This window comes from Trichechus manatus, unplaced genomic scaffold, assembly GCF_000243295.1.
Source record: "Trichechus manatus latirostris isolate Lorelei unplaced genomic scaffold, TriManLat1.0 scaffold00163, whole genome shotgun sequence".
Classification (NCBI taxonomy): Eukaryota; Metazoa; Chordata; class Mammalia; order Sirenia; family Trichechidae; genus Trichechus; species Trichechus manatus.
In genome coordinates this window covers 1,136,637-1,151,097 of record NW_004444099.1, presented here as the reverse complement: position 1 = coordinate 1,151,097, position 14,461 = coordinate 1,136,637, and the positions used below count along the sequence as shown (strand labels likewise).

The following is a 14,461-nucleotide window of genomic DNA, read 5'->3' as shown; positions in this document are numbered from 1 at the left end:
ACCCCCACCCCGACCACCCAAGTCTTCAGTGTCAGAAGCTGATATGGGAGCGATGGATGCTAGGAGGGCAGCCTGCAGGAGTTTGACCCTGGGACTGAAGTTCCCGGCAGCCCTAGGGGCCCAAGACAGCTCCATCCCCAGAAGGGATAGGGGCCCTCTGGGCAAAGCCTGGGGGGAGGCTTCAGCTACAAACCCTTCCACTCCCTCTCCTTTCCAACTCAGCTGGCCTCCCACCCTGTAGGGGGCTGCTGCCACTTGCCCCCAGCTTAGTTCCTCATTCATTTCAAAACACTCCGAGCACCTCTTCAGGGAGGGGCGTTGCGGAGGCTGCAGGTCTATTTAGACTGGATTGAAAAGAAAGCACTAGAAATGATGGCGCTTTGTAGCTTGAGCCTGGTGGCTTCTTAAACAACGTGCCCTGAAATCCTGAGGGCTTTGCTGTTTACTTACTCTTTGCTTAATTTAGTCTGGGCCATGTGACCTCCGGGGTCGTGCCAGCGATTCGTGAAGGGTGGTTTTCTAGACTTCACTGGAGCTGCTCCTGCCTGCGTGACCTGGTTTAGTGCCGGGTGGGGTGGCACCGGCTGTGTCTGGCCTCTGTGGAAGCAGCAGGCGAAGCCAGAATCCTCTCATCTTCTGCTGTGTGCCCCCAGGGACTGACCTCTGAGCAACTCTGCTCAGTCCCTCAGTCCCTCAGATGTTACAGGTGCCCAACTACATTGGCAGGGCACTTTACAGTTAGCAAACCACAGAAATGAAGTTTCTCTCCCACCTTCTACCTCTCTTCCATGAACCTTCAAGACCCTTGCCACCCACTGATCACAGCACAGGAACCACCTAATGTAGAGGACAAGTCTCTCTGGTACACACTCACATCACACACACACATAATCACATACACACTCATACACATACACAGTCACACTCACACACATACACAGTGACACACACACACAGTGTCAAAGGCAAGGGACACTTCCAAGAGCCAGCACGACCCAAAGAAGTCCCTGATGGGACTGAAGGCAGCCGCGGCCCCATGGAGCCCAACACCGCCTGCCTGGGCTCCTCCTGCCAGTTCCAAGGCCTCCCTTCCCTGAAGGGCCCGGCTCAGCTTACCAGATGAAAGGCCTGCTTTTCACAAAGAGGCCTCTCTGGGAGTCAGCGTGTCTTTGGAAAGTGCTCTGAGACGAAGACGATTTGGGGAGAGAGGCTGGGCTGCTCACCAGAGGGTGGGGGAGCCTTTCCCCACTGAGCTGCTTCTCCTCCTCCTTCCCTGGGCCCCTGTCTCATCCCACCCCTCTCTGCTCTGGGGGATTCTAAACATCCAAGTCACCCAGTGCAGGCAGCTAGGGGACTGCAGAGGGACCGGAAGGATCAGAAAGGTGAGGTGGCGGAGGGGAGCAAAGAGGAGGGACATGTGGACCTAGGCTGTGTCTGCAGTGCCTTGACAGTAGAAGGAAGCACCAGACACACATCCCACACACGTGACCGAGGCACGACCCTAGCCCTGGTGTCACTCCGCTGCACCTCAGCTCAGCCAAAGGTCCCCTGCAGCCTGCCATTCAACGCTGCCGTGAGCTCATTCCCCCACTCCACCCTGGTGGCAGACTGGCCTCATCCTAGTGACCTGTTTCTTAGACACCCCTAACCACACCCAAGCCAGCATCATGACCTGGGAGGCCTCTGGGAAGGGTGGGCCTGAGGCCAGGTGTCCCCATGAGCAGCTGTTACGCTCACGCTCTCTCCCAGATCCAGTGCCAGACCTAGGTGGCAGGCTTGTGAACTCAGGGCCTTTCTGGTGCCTGCATCCTCTCTCCCCTTGGGGCTGACGTCTGATCCCGGCTTCCGGGTCTGATCTGGGGGGAGCTGCGTTTATCATCAGCAGAGGGTTTTCCTTCTGGCCGCAGAGACCAGGTTCCCTGCCCAAGGGCCTTCGGGACCTTGGTTTGAGCAGCGTGACTCTCAGGAAGGAGCTTGCCATCTGTCTTAGTCATCTACTGCTGCTCTAACAGAAATACCATGAGTAAATGGCTTTAGCAAAGAGAAGTTGACTCTCTCACAGTCCAGTAGGCTACAAGTCCAAATTCAGGGTTTCTCCATCAGCTCTGGAGGAAGGTCTGTGTCATCAGTCTTCCCTTGGTCTGGAAGCTTCTCTGCGCAGGAACCTCAGGTCCAAAGGACGCACTCTGCTCCCGGGACTGTTTTCTTGGTGGTATGAGGTTCCCATGTGTCTCTGCTCACTTCTCTCTTTTATATCTCAAAACAGATTGCATTAAGACACTATCTAATCTTATCAACCTCATCACTATAACCTCATCACAGTGATAGAATTTACAACACATAAGGAGATCACATATAATCTCATCATAGTGATAGAGTTTACAACACATAAGGAAATCACATCAGATTACACAATCATACAACACTGGGAATCATGACCCAGCCAAGCTGACAGATATTTTTGGGGGACACAACTCAATCCATGACACCATCGTATCCCTTTGTTCCTCTCTTCCTGATACAGGGGAGAGTTTGGGGAGAGGACCCCAAGCTGAGCCTTAGGTACTTACCTTGGCTTTTTAAAGGGTATCATGTGGGAGCTTTGCCACCTTGTTTCCTGCTTCTCTCTGCCACTAACCAGCTGTGTGACCTTGGACAAGTCACATACCTCTCTGGACTGGCAGGTGTTTGTGTTGGTCCTGCACTCTGGACATGAGTTGGGGGCCTCACTTTCCCTTGGGACCAGCTGTTTCTCACTGATGATATAATGGATATGAAGTAGGGCCATAAGGTGTTTGTCTCCTGGAAAAAGAAAGATGTATAATAATAATATCCGTACCTACTATGTACCAGGCACCGTACCATGTGCCAGCATCCTGCTAAGTACGCACTTTAGTGTTGCCATCAAATCAGCTCTGACTCATGGCAACCTTATGTATAACAATAAAATGTTGCCCAGTCCTGAGCCATCCTCATGCTCTTGGTATGTTTGAGCCCGTTGTTGCAGCTCTTGTGTGAGTCCATCTCATGGAAGGTTTCCCTCGTTTTCACGGATCCTCCACTTTACCAAACACGGTGTTCTTTTCTAGCGATTGGTCTCTTCTGACGACGTGTCCAAAGGAAGCAAGATAAAATCTCACCATCCTAACTGCTAAGGAACATTCTGGTTGTGTTTCTTTAGTAACACGTTAGTCGTTTTAGTTTATTTAAGCCTCACAACATCCCTAGGAGGGACAGAGTATTTTCATCCACATTTTGCAGCTAAAGAAACAGAGTCAGAAGTTAAATGAAGTGTCCGAGGTCTGGGTGGCTGCAGGGACGGTGTTCTTGATGATGAGGCTTGACAGCTCTTTTCAGCTTAGTCTTTGAGCCTTGGAGCTAGAAGTTACCTTAAAGATAACCCTTCTAGGAAATGGACAGTGATGATAGTTGCACATAGTGAACGTAATTAATGTCACTGAATTGTACACATAAAAAATGTTGAAATGGCAAATGTTTTATTATATATTTTTTTACTACAATACCAAAAAACCCATCGCTGTCAAGTCAATTCTGACTCATAGCGACCCTATAGGATGGCGTGGAACTGCCCCGTAGGGTTTCTGAGGCTGTAATCTTCACCGGAGCAGACTGCCACATCTTTCTCCCACGGAGCGGCTGGTGGGTTTGAACTGCTGACCTTTCGGTTAGCAGCCGAGCACTTAACCACTGTGCCACCAGGGCTCCTCTTTTATCACAATAAAAAAATTGAGATAGGCCTCAGCATGGGTTCATAAGTGGGGAAACTGAGGCACAGAGAAGGAAGTGAGCTGTGAGGGGTCTTGCAGTGGCAGGAGGACCCAGAACCCAGGGCCCTGCTGTCGCATGGACCCCATGAGCACCTCCCCAGGATCAGTCTGGCTCTCCTGCCCTGGCCCCAGAGCTGAGAATGCCCCCTTTGTGCCAGCGTGGTCTCTGTGATATGCAGGCCTCTGTGTCTGAAAGCTCTGATTGTCACAGTGAGAGTAGAGCTGCGGAGTCCACCCCCCACCCCCATCCCTTCCCGCTGTGGGGCCTTTGTGCTCCCGGATCTCAGCACAACAGCCAGGCTGTTGATGCAGAAAGCTCAGTGTGACTGGGAGAGGGTGGCCTGCCAGTGCCCTTCCAGTGGGGAATTGTTGCAGCTGAGCTGCCAGAGTGGACCACATTGCCTGCGGGCTGGAGCGCTGCAGAGACGTGGGAAGAGGCCCAGCCAGGGGGTCAAAGCCTGAGTTCCAGGCCATGCTGGGCCCTAACTGGCCTGCTCTGTGACCCGGGGCAGGTCAGGACCCCTCTCTGAGCCTCCGCTTCCTCATCTATAAAATAAGAGCTTGAATGATGGAGAAGGGTGGAGAGGGGACCAGGAGGGACACAGAGAAGATTCCAGCTCAGGCCTGGGTCGGGGTGGTAGACAGAGCACTAGACCAGGAATCAAGACAGCCCCGTCCCCACCCAGCATTGCCACTTCAGAGCTGTGCGCCCCTGGCAGGGTGCCCACCCCATCGGGACCTGGGGGGTCTGATCTGTAAGGAAATGGGGTGAACCACTTCTGCTGAGACATGGCTGAGGGATTCAGGCACCAGATGGGGATTGGTGTGGGGCAGTGGGGTTGTAGGTGTTCAGGGCTGGGAATGAAGGGGGCACACTGTGCAGGCAGGGTTGGGGCTACTGATCAGACTTCTGGGAAAAGCCGGGTTGGACCCTGGGTGTGTGTGCTTCTTTTCCTTTGTGATTTCTCCTTCTCAACAGACCATTGACTTTCTGAATGACAACATTCGAAGGGGAATCGAGAACTACTATGATGACCTGGACTTCAAAAACATCATGGACTTTGTTCAGAAGCAGGTGAGCCTCCTGTGCCCTTTGCCCCCGATTCAGGACTCTACTCAAGAGGGTGGGGGCAAGGGGTCAGGTGACTTACCCATTCCCATCGCGGGCAGCTAGCCAAGTTGAGAGTTGAGGGCCGGCAGTGGATGGCCCACCGAGGGTGATGAAGCCAGGCCCCAACCTTCTCACCCAGTCCTCTGCCCATGCACCTAGCCCAGGATGTCCTCATCCTACCTGTCCCTCTTCAGTTACATGGACCCTCCTCTGTAAAAAAAAGAACAAGGTCAGTTGTAGCTACAAGCCACTTTAGGGGACCAGGGGCTCTCCCTCCAAAGGCACAGAGCAGGAGAGGGCTCCAGTCTCCAATGGGCAGAGGTCACTCCCTGCAAGTCAAGGACAGACCGATGGGGAGAGAGGTCTTCACCAATCCCAATTTCCCCACGTGGGGGAACAGACAAATCTCCTCTATTTCCTCCATGATACTTCTTTGAATGTGATGATGATCATGAGTTCCCCTGAGACATTGTCCCTCTCCCCCATGTCCACCCGAGTCTGTTGGTGCAATAATAATAGCAGTTATGATGGGCCAGCCACTGTTCTCCTTGGCTTCTACGTATCAGTCTCTTCTAGTCCTGAGCCTCAGGCTCCTCATCTGCATAAGGGGATCATAGGGCTCCTTCTTCTTGGGGCTGTGTGAGGATTACCTTGACTTGGTTCAGCAGAAGTGCTTGGGACCATGCCAGGCACGTAGTAACACCTCAGGAGGCATCAGCTGTGGTGATCACGTTGTTACGATCTGGGTGAGGACAGCAGAGCTGGGGGGCCGCAGGCACCCCCCCTCCCTGCCCCAGCCCCAGCAGCTGCTTCCTGAGACATGACCCTGGCGCTTCAGTTGGCCTGGCCCCTCCAACCTCTCATGAGCTGAAGTCACACGCAGTGGCTACTCCCTTGGCTCAACCCTGAGTTTCCCAGCTCCTGGATGTGGCCACAACAGGTGCGGCCTCTGGAGGCCTTCTCTGCCAGGGACGCGCCCACCAGCTCTGGTCAGCAGAGCCGAGCCCCGCTCTGGGCGGAGCAAGATGTTTTCATAGGAACCAGCCATTCAGCTGGCCTGGGATTTCAGTCTCCCTGGGGTGGGGGTGGAGGATGACTAACACTGGGCTCCTGCTTGGTGCCAGGCCCTGTGCCCGGTGCCTCATCCATGCTCACCACTTCCTGGCAGTCCCTGCATTCTGGATGCTCTGACCTGACAAAGCATGGCCTAATATGCTCCCTCGGGGCCCTGGTGGTGTAGTGGTTAAGAGCTCAGTCGCTAACCAAAAGCTTGGCAGTTCGAATGCTCCAGCCGCTCCGTGGAAACCTTATGGGGCAGTTCTACTCTGTCCTATAGGGTCGCTATAAGTCAAAATCGATTCAGTGGCAGTGGGTTTAATGTGCTCCCTTACAGCTCACCTTATAGTCACCACTGTGATATCCCACCCCGGGGCTGCCCAGCCTTGCTTGCATTCCTCCAAGTGACAGGGTGCTGACCACCTCCTGGGCAGCCCCTGCCATTCTGGATGGCTCTGATCTGACAAAATGTGGCCTAACGTGCTTCCTGTGGCCCCTCCCCACCCATCCATCTCCTGGCAGGGCCCCCTCCTGCTGTCTGACCGGGTGCCTTGGCAATGATGACAGCCCCTCTTTCCTGCTTGCTTCCTTTCTCAGTTTAAGTGCTGTGGTGCGGAAGACTACCGCGACTGGACCAAAAACCAGTACCATGACTGCAATGCCCCCGGGCCTCTGGCCTGTGGGGTGCCCTATACCTGCTGCTTCAGAAACACGGTACCTGCCACTCCTGGACGTGGGGGCATGTTGGGGGCCACCCCAGCTGGTCTCTGAGGACAGAGGTGCTCTGGGTGGGTGGGTGGTGAAAGGGGTAAATGTGGGGGTGCAGTGGGAAGGCCTCGTCTTTATGAGGAGTAGTAGTTAACATCCACAGAGCACTTATCATGTGCTGTTAGTAAGGGCTTTGGCTGTACTGGCTTATTGAGTTCTTACAATGAGGAGGTAGGCACTGTTATTTGACTCACTTTACAGATAAAGAAAGTGAGGCCATGAAAGGTTAGGTGCCTTGCCTGAGGTTGACAGGGCTGGGATGAAACGCAGGCAGCTGCACTCTGGACTACTGTACAAGCCAGGCTCCGGGCGGGAGAGGCCCCAGGCCAGGGAGCTGACTGGGGTGGTTAGCTCTGCAGTGCCAGCCGGAGGGCCAGAGCGGGGCTGGCACTTTGGGGGTCTCCGGTGGCCTTTGGCTTACGGTCTTGGTCCTCATCAGCAACAGGATGCTTGGAAGGGGTTCTGGTGAGCCTGTCCTGTGCAGTCACAGCTTAAAAGCCAGTGGCTTCATCAGTCCTCTGTGTTCGGCTAGTGTGTCCAGAAATTGTCTCGCTTCTGCAGTAGAACGAGGCGGAGAGCTTGGCAATTACTCATGCCCCGGAGAGTCATGGAAAATTTCTCTTCTGAGGTTTCCACCATTCTGTGCCCACTGCCCGTTCTATAGACTGTGCAGCTGCCTGTGGGGGTGGGGGCGGGGGCGGGCCCCGCCCACGCATGCAAGAGCTGGTGCTGAGCACACTAACCCTAAAAAAGGCTGGTGGAGGGGCTGTTCTGGAGATTTTAGCTGCCATTTTAGGATGGCTGTCTGGGCAGCGGGGAGAGCTGGTGAGGAACCGAGGTTTTCAGAGGCCTCTGGAGGGTGATCCTGAACTTAGTCACCCAGGGCAGTAGCGCCTGAATGTCCAAGTTGAGATGTGGAAATTGTATTCATTCATTCAGTCAACAAATGTTTATTGAGCACCTACTATGTGCCAGACACAGTTCGAGTTTCTGGGAACACAGGAAACACACAGAAATCTCTGCCCACGTGGAGCTGTCATTTCCCACATGGGGAAAACTGGCAAACAAAATACAACATATAGCATGTCAGAAGGTGATAAATGCTAAGGAGAAAAATAAAGCAGGTACTTGGAGGATTGTAATGTTAGATACTGAGAAGGTAACTTCTGGGTAAAAAGCTGAAGGAAGTGAGGGTGTGAGCCATGCAGGCATCTGGGGGAGCAGCATGCCTAGGCAGCAAGAACAGCATGTGCAAAGGCCCTGAGGTGGGAATAGTCCCGACCTGGCTGAGAAACAGCATAGAGACCCATGTGGCTGCAGCAGAGTGAGCGTGGAGAAGAGTAGCAGGAGACGAGATTAGAGAAGCCAGGGGTGCTCTGAAGGCCACAGTGAGGACTTTGGCATTGCCTTGAGTGACAGGGAGCCACGCAGGGCTTCAGTGGAGGAGTGACGGGTCTGACTCAGGCTTTACCAGGACCCCCCTGGCTGCTGTGCTGAGAATAGACCGTGGAGGCAGGGGTGGACACACAGAGTTCAGTCAGGAGGCTAGTGCCAGGTGTCACGGTCCTTCAGGAAGCAGACTCTGAGATGCTGGTCAGTATCAGGAGGTTTAGTAGTGGGTGCTCTTGGGATTAACATCTGTGGAAGGCAGGAGACCGAAGCAGGGTTGGGCAGAGGAAGAAGTCCAGCAGTGATGCAGTCTCAAGACGGGCCTCACCAAATCTGTGAGGATGGGCCGAAATGATTCTTCAGAGTTGTCCTGTGTTGGAGCGAGGGGGCTAGGCCTTTATACCGCACGTTGACCAGTCTTGTAGTAGCTACCCGGGAAGGGATTTGCCAGCTCTGCTCAGCAGGAACAATCACCACAGGGCACTGACAGCTAAGGGTCCCTGCTGGCAGCACTCCCAGCAGCTGAAAGGGTCTTCATAGCGTCCGCCACACTGGGTAGGAGAAGTAGAGGCTCAGAGCCAGGTGGAGGTGGTGAAAGTTTTAAAATATGACCAGATTCTGGTTAAGTTTTGAAAGTAACCAGATTTGAAAGTAACCAATAGGATTTGCTGTTGGTCAGATGTGGGAGGTGGGTGAGAGAGAAATCAAGAAGGAGAAGGTTTTGGCCTGAGCCACAGCAAAGGTGGGTCTTCTCACCTGAGTAGGAAAGACTCAGGGAAGGGGAGGAGGGTCAGGAGCTCCCTTGTTGTTGGCTGCCCGTTAGGAGTCTGTCCCAGGAGGCCTCTCTCCCACTTCTCTTGGGTGCTCAGACCCTGGAGAACCCAGCCTAGCCATCCTGTGTCTCAGGGGAGAGGAGGCACACATGAATAACCCTTGTGAGCTCCAGTGTGTCGAGTTTTTTGGCTGCTCAGGAGTCCCCTGTATGATGTCCTGTCTCGTGGTCCTGGGCCAGATGAAGAGGCCACTGGACAGGTGATCTCAGCACTTTCTGTAGAACGTGACTCTGTGGTCAAACGCAGGCAAGTTACCTTTGGAAGGACCATGGATGCATGGTGCACTGTGGTGGTGGGGGGTTTCCTGGCAGGGGAGGTGACTCCTCCCGGGCGACAGAGTAGGGTTCAGGCTCTCCAGGTAAGGGAAGGCCTCTGCACCAGTTGTGGATCTGTAGGGAGACTCGGCGCTCCCTGAGGGCAGGGACTGATTCAGCCTCCAGGGCTGGCACAGTGAAGTAACTCTAGTGTTTCTTGTCACCTTCTTACATACTGTGTTGTTCATTTATTTATTATGTTAATTGTTCATTTTCTGTCTCCCTTGCTAGAATATAAGTTCCATAAGACAGGGACTTTATTTTATTCTCCTATATTCCAAGTGCCAAAAATAGTACTCAATATTTATTGAATAAATGAATGAATGGATGAATAAACGAATGAGGCAGAAAGTGCCCACTGCCATCCTGCCCTCATGCACGGTGTCCCCCAGTCCTGACTCCATGACGGTCATGGTCACAGTCTGGAGGGGTCTGGGAGGTCAGTGCCACCAAAGCTGACTACCAAGTGGGTGCTGGGCATTGCTGGGTCTGAGGGCACCTGGGTGGCAGTCTAGACTAAGGGAGGTTATTTGCCCAAAAACCAAGCCCTGACATTTAGCATGATCTGATGACGTCTGAAGCCCAGTCTGCTCTTGGAGGGAGCCCTTCCTTGCCCTTCCTAGGGCTGGGATGGAGAACAGAGTCGTCGATGAGCCCAGCCCTGTGATAGCACCCTGTGCGTGCATGTCACAGAACAGCCCCCTGTGGTGGGGTCACTGATCGTCACTGCTTTATAGAAGAGACTGAGGACCCTCTTACTCATTCAACAAATATTTATTGAGTCCCTCCCCTGTGCTGGCCCCTTGGTAGCACACCTGAGGTCGATCACAGAGGTAGTAAGGGGCAGAGCAGGATCTGCACCCAGGACACTTGATGCCAGCGGCCACACTGGCCACTCTGCTATTGCTCTCAAGGACATCTCTGGCACCCATGGCACCCTAACCCACAGCAGCTTTCACTCAGATGTGGAGGGGCAGGGGCAGTGGGCTCGCTCATGTTATAGATAGGGAAGGAGACCCCGGGGGATAGGGAGGGACAGGAAGTGCCCCTGCCAGCCTATGATTTAGGACCTGGCTGGGTAGGGATTTGACGGGGTTGGTGGCTGCTTCCCTGGGGCCTGACCGTGGCTTTCCCTGAGTGTAGATTAGTGAGCAGCTGGGAGTCCCAGAGAGGTCCCTCTTCCCAGGAAGGAATGTCAGGCAGAACTCTCCACTGCCCTCTGAGTGGGCGACTATCTGCAAAGCGTAGCCAGGGACGCTGTTCGCAACTTTAGGTAAACCACAGCTGGCTCGGCACCCAGCTGTGGCCTGAGATTTTTCTTCCGAGGAACCAGCGGAGCAGCAACTGCCCCGCCCCAATCTCTGAGATGGTGGATGCCATGTCAGAAAAGCAGCAGCTTAGGGTGGCAATGGCTGGGCCTGGGGCAGCATGCTCTTCTCTGGGTCCCTGGTGGCTGCTCGTGGAGCAGTGGCCCTCCCTGCCAAGTGCCAGGGGCTCAGCCACCACCTCATGCTTCCTCCCTGGGCATTTCTTGGAAAGGGGAGGTTGAGCTGCAGACTCTGGAGCCAGACTGCCAGGGTCAGAAATTTCAGCTTGACGCTGGCCCTGTGACTTTGGACAGTGCATCTCATTGAGCCTCAGTTCTTTCATCTGTAAAATGGGGAGAACAGTAGTGTTAGCTATTTTACCATTTCTGTTTCAGACAGAAGTCGTCAATACGATGTGTGGCTACAAAACTGTGGACAAGGAGGTAATGTCTCTGAATCCCTTTCCCCGGGAAGTGTTGCTTTTCTTGTCCCACCCCCACAGTATCAAAGGGGCTCTAAGGGGCGAGGCTCCTGAGATTTCCCAACATTCCCAGTTGTAAAGAGGAGCCAGGGGATGCTGGGGTTTTCCACCCCTACCGAGACCCAGAAGGGCTCAGGGAGCAGGAGCCCTCCAGGCTGGGAAAGGCCATCTGCTGAGCACCTACCACGGGCTTACTTATGGGAGCTCAGGAATGCCCGCGTGCCCAGCTGTGCTCAGCGCCAGCCTGCCCTGCCCTGGGAGCCTCCAGTCTGCAGACAGCTCGGCTCAAATTGGTTCCCTCAGCGTGGGACCCAGGAGCCCCTGGAGGACAGTGACCCCTCTTGGGAGGCCTCCTGTGTCAGCCTCCTGGGTCACTCCCCTGGATGAGGAGAGATGCTTGGGGTGGTGCTGAGAAGGGAAACTAAAGATACTGATGACCTAGAGATGCCTCAGAGTAGTGGTTCTCAAAATGCGGTCCCCGGACCAGCAGCATCAACTGGGAACTTGTTAGAGATGCTTGCCCCAGACCTCCCGAATCAGAACCTTTTGGGGTGGGGCCTGGCAGGTCATTCTGATGCACATTAAAGTTTGGGGACCACAGGCCAGCAGGGGTTCTCAATCTACCAGACCAACAACCATTTTTATAATAAATACAGTGAAACCTGTAAGAGTTGGAACTCAACTGGGCTGCCTTGTTTTTCCAGGTCTCACAAGTTTTCTGCCTCTGACAGGGTGCAGTTTTACCACTTTTCTATCGTTCCTTTTAGTGGAAAATATTTGAGTTTTCCTTCTCTGACAGTTTCCTACCTCACACAGGTTCTGGCTTTTGCAGGTTGTACTGTACTTGGTAATGCCTTATTTGGAGTCCCTGGGTGGTGCAATGGTTAATATGCTTGGCTGCTAACAGAAATGTTGAAGGTTTGAGTCCACTCAGAGGTGCCTTGGAAGAAAGGCCTGGTGATCTACTTCCAAAAAATCAGCCACTGAAACCCTGTGGAACACAGGTTTATTCTGACACACATACGGTTGCTATGAGTCAGAATCAACTTCACGGCAACTGTTTTTTTATTACCTACGTACACGCCTAATTTTGAAAGTAATCAACATAATGAAAAAAAGAGAAATCAAATAAAACAATTTACCATTATAGAATATATTTCCGTATGTAAATGCTCAGGCACTAGACAGATACAGCAGGAGACAATGAAGTCATCAAATGTTTGCACCTGTATGAATTCCTGAGTCCAGCAGCTGCAGAGGCAGCTGATATGGGGGCTTGTGTCAGTAACTCACATACATGGGCATCATTTTTGCTGGAGAACAACTCTTCATGAAGTTCTGAACAAAATAAAGTACAACCATTCATGAATTTACATACTATTTCTGGAAAATTCAGTGCATATTAAAACCATGCAGAAAATTCTTTGGTTTTTATGTATACTTGGAGTTAGTCTTTTGGCTCTGATAATTATAATTAGGTTGTCACCCACGTGAATGTCTGGGGGCATCTGAGGGGCATGCAGGGAGGGCTGTTGCTGGTGGAGTAGGATCGCCCTGAGCTCTGCAGTCCCTTAGCCCCCAACCCCAATTGTTGTGACAACCAAAAGTGCCATTACAGATATCCAGAATGCTCCCTCTCACGTAGCTTTGAGGGGACTAGGCTCAGAGAGGCTAAGGGGCTTGCCTGACCTCCAGTGAGTGGCAGAGTCAGGACTAGGGCTCTGGCGGGGGTGCTCAGCCAGACCCACCAGGCTCCGCACCCTGCCCTCCTCTCTGTGCAGCGCCTCAGCGTACAGAACATCATCTATGTGCGGGGCTGCACCAACGCCGTGCTCATCTGGCTCATGGACAACTACGCTATCATGGCGGGTATCCTTCTGGGCATCCTGCTCCCTCAGGTGGGCCGGCGCCCTCCCCTTCCTACAGGGAGGGGAGCGAGAAGTGGGGGTGGTGGGCAGGCTGTGGGTTCAGATAAAGCGCAGCTTGCTGGTGATGAGGGAAGTACACAGAAGGTACAGACAGAGAGCCAGGGTGAGGAAGGTTCTTGTACCAGCAGTCTGGGCTGATCTTGGGAGGGCTGGAGGGTTTGAAGACGAGGGTGAATGGCAATAGCACTGCTTACTGTGCAATGCCTCACAGGCACTGTCTCCTCAGTTCTCTCTGTGAGGTAGGTGCTATTCTAATGCCCATTTTACAGAGGAGGAAACTGAGGCTAAGCAAGGTCCCCGGATAGTGAGTGGCAGAGTTGAGGTGGAGGCAGGAATCCCTGAATAGAGGGGCTTCTGCTGATGGGGAACAGAAAAGCTCTCTGGGATTTCCCCGGAGGGGTGGAAGAGGGTCCAGGCTGGGGCTACTTGGGCAGGGGGTTGCTGGGGAGAAGTCTGCCCTGGGGGATTTCCCTGTCACCTAGTGCAGTAACAGGCCCTCAACAGCCCTGCTCCTTCTCAGTTCCTGGGGGTGCTGCTGACGCTCCTGTACATCACCCGGGTGGAGGACGCCATCCAGGAATGCTCTGCCACCGACGGGCTCCTGGGACCCGGCGCCAGTCCCGGCGTGGAGGCAGCCAGCGCCGGGTGCTGCATGTGCTACCCCAACTAGCGCCTCCCTGGACCTCCGCAGGGACAGCGGCTCGCGCAGAATCGCGCCACGGCCGCACCTCTCGGTCCCGATGAGGACTGGACAGGACTGTGGCCCTCTCCCCACACTGACCAAAGTCCAGCGGTGTTTTCCGGGTGCCTGGGCTGCTTGTGGGGCCCACCCGCGGCCACAGCGTCGCCAGGGGGCGGGGCCTGCGTCCCCTCTCCCAGAACCTCAGCTGCCCCACCGGATTCCGCCCCAGGAACGTCACCTCCCTTCCTACTGGGGAGGGGAACGAAAAGGGGCTTGGGAACAGGGAGCTCAGGGTTATGCTCAGGGCTAATTTCCGGCAGTGCCTTGCCCGGGCGCGGGTATTTATGCCCCGTTAAGGGCAGTTGCCTAGTGATTTGTAAACAGGGAGAGAGAAGAGTGTGTGTAACCCGCTGCGGAAGGAGGGGGCTCAGCTCGGGGGCCACCAGCCCCTTGGCCGCGCCCAGGGGTGGATTATCCAATAGGCAAGGTAAGCACGGTGCTTGCCTTGCTTACCAGATCATCTGTAGTGATACCGTTCACTACAGATTAGTAAGTAAGCACAAGTAAGCCCGTGCTTACCTCGCTTACTGGGTCATCCGCCCCTGTCAGGGATTGTAAATTTGAAAAGAGACGTTGATTCTGTAGGAAGGTGCTGTGGGGTTGGGAGAGAGACAGATGCCAGCCATACCTAGAAGCAGAATCTTTGATGTGGTGAAAAAAATGTGAAATTGTTAGCTACAGTTGAGCTGATAAGCAAGGTAAGCACATGTTGACCTTGCCTATTGGATAATCTGCCCCTGGCCA

At 53.9% G+C, this 14,461-nt stretch overlaps 1 protein-coding gene across 1 annotated transcript in view; it reads left to right on the top strand.

Moving 5' to 3' along the window:
• The window catches only part of TSPAN15 (tetraspanin 15), a 57,697-nt gene extending 43,491 nt beyond the window's left edge, over nucleotides 1-14,206 (top strand). Inside the window, exons 4-8 of the mRNA XM_004386379.2 lie at nucleotides 4,768-4,863; nucleotides 6,553-6,669; nucleotides 10,962-11,009; nucleotides 12,829-12,945; nucleotides 13,496-14,206. Coding sequence (XP_004386436.1) covers nucleotides 4,768-4,863; nucleotides 6,553-6,669; nucleotides 10,962-11,009; nucleotides 12,829-12,945; nucleotides 13,496-13,645 — 528 coding nt within the window. The 3' untranslated portion in view covers nucleotides 13,646-14,206. The remainder of the gene's footprint in view (nucleotides 1-4,767; nucleotides 4,864-6,552; nucleotides 6,670-10,961; nucleotides 11,010-12,828; nucleotides 12,946-13,495) is intronic.
• Nucleotides 14,207-14,461: the final 255 nt, after the last annotated feature.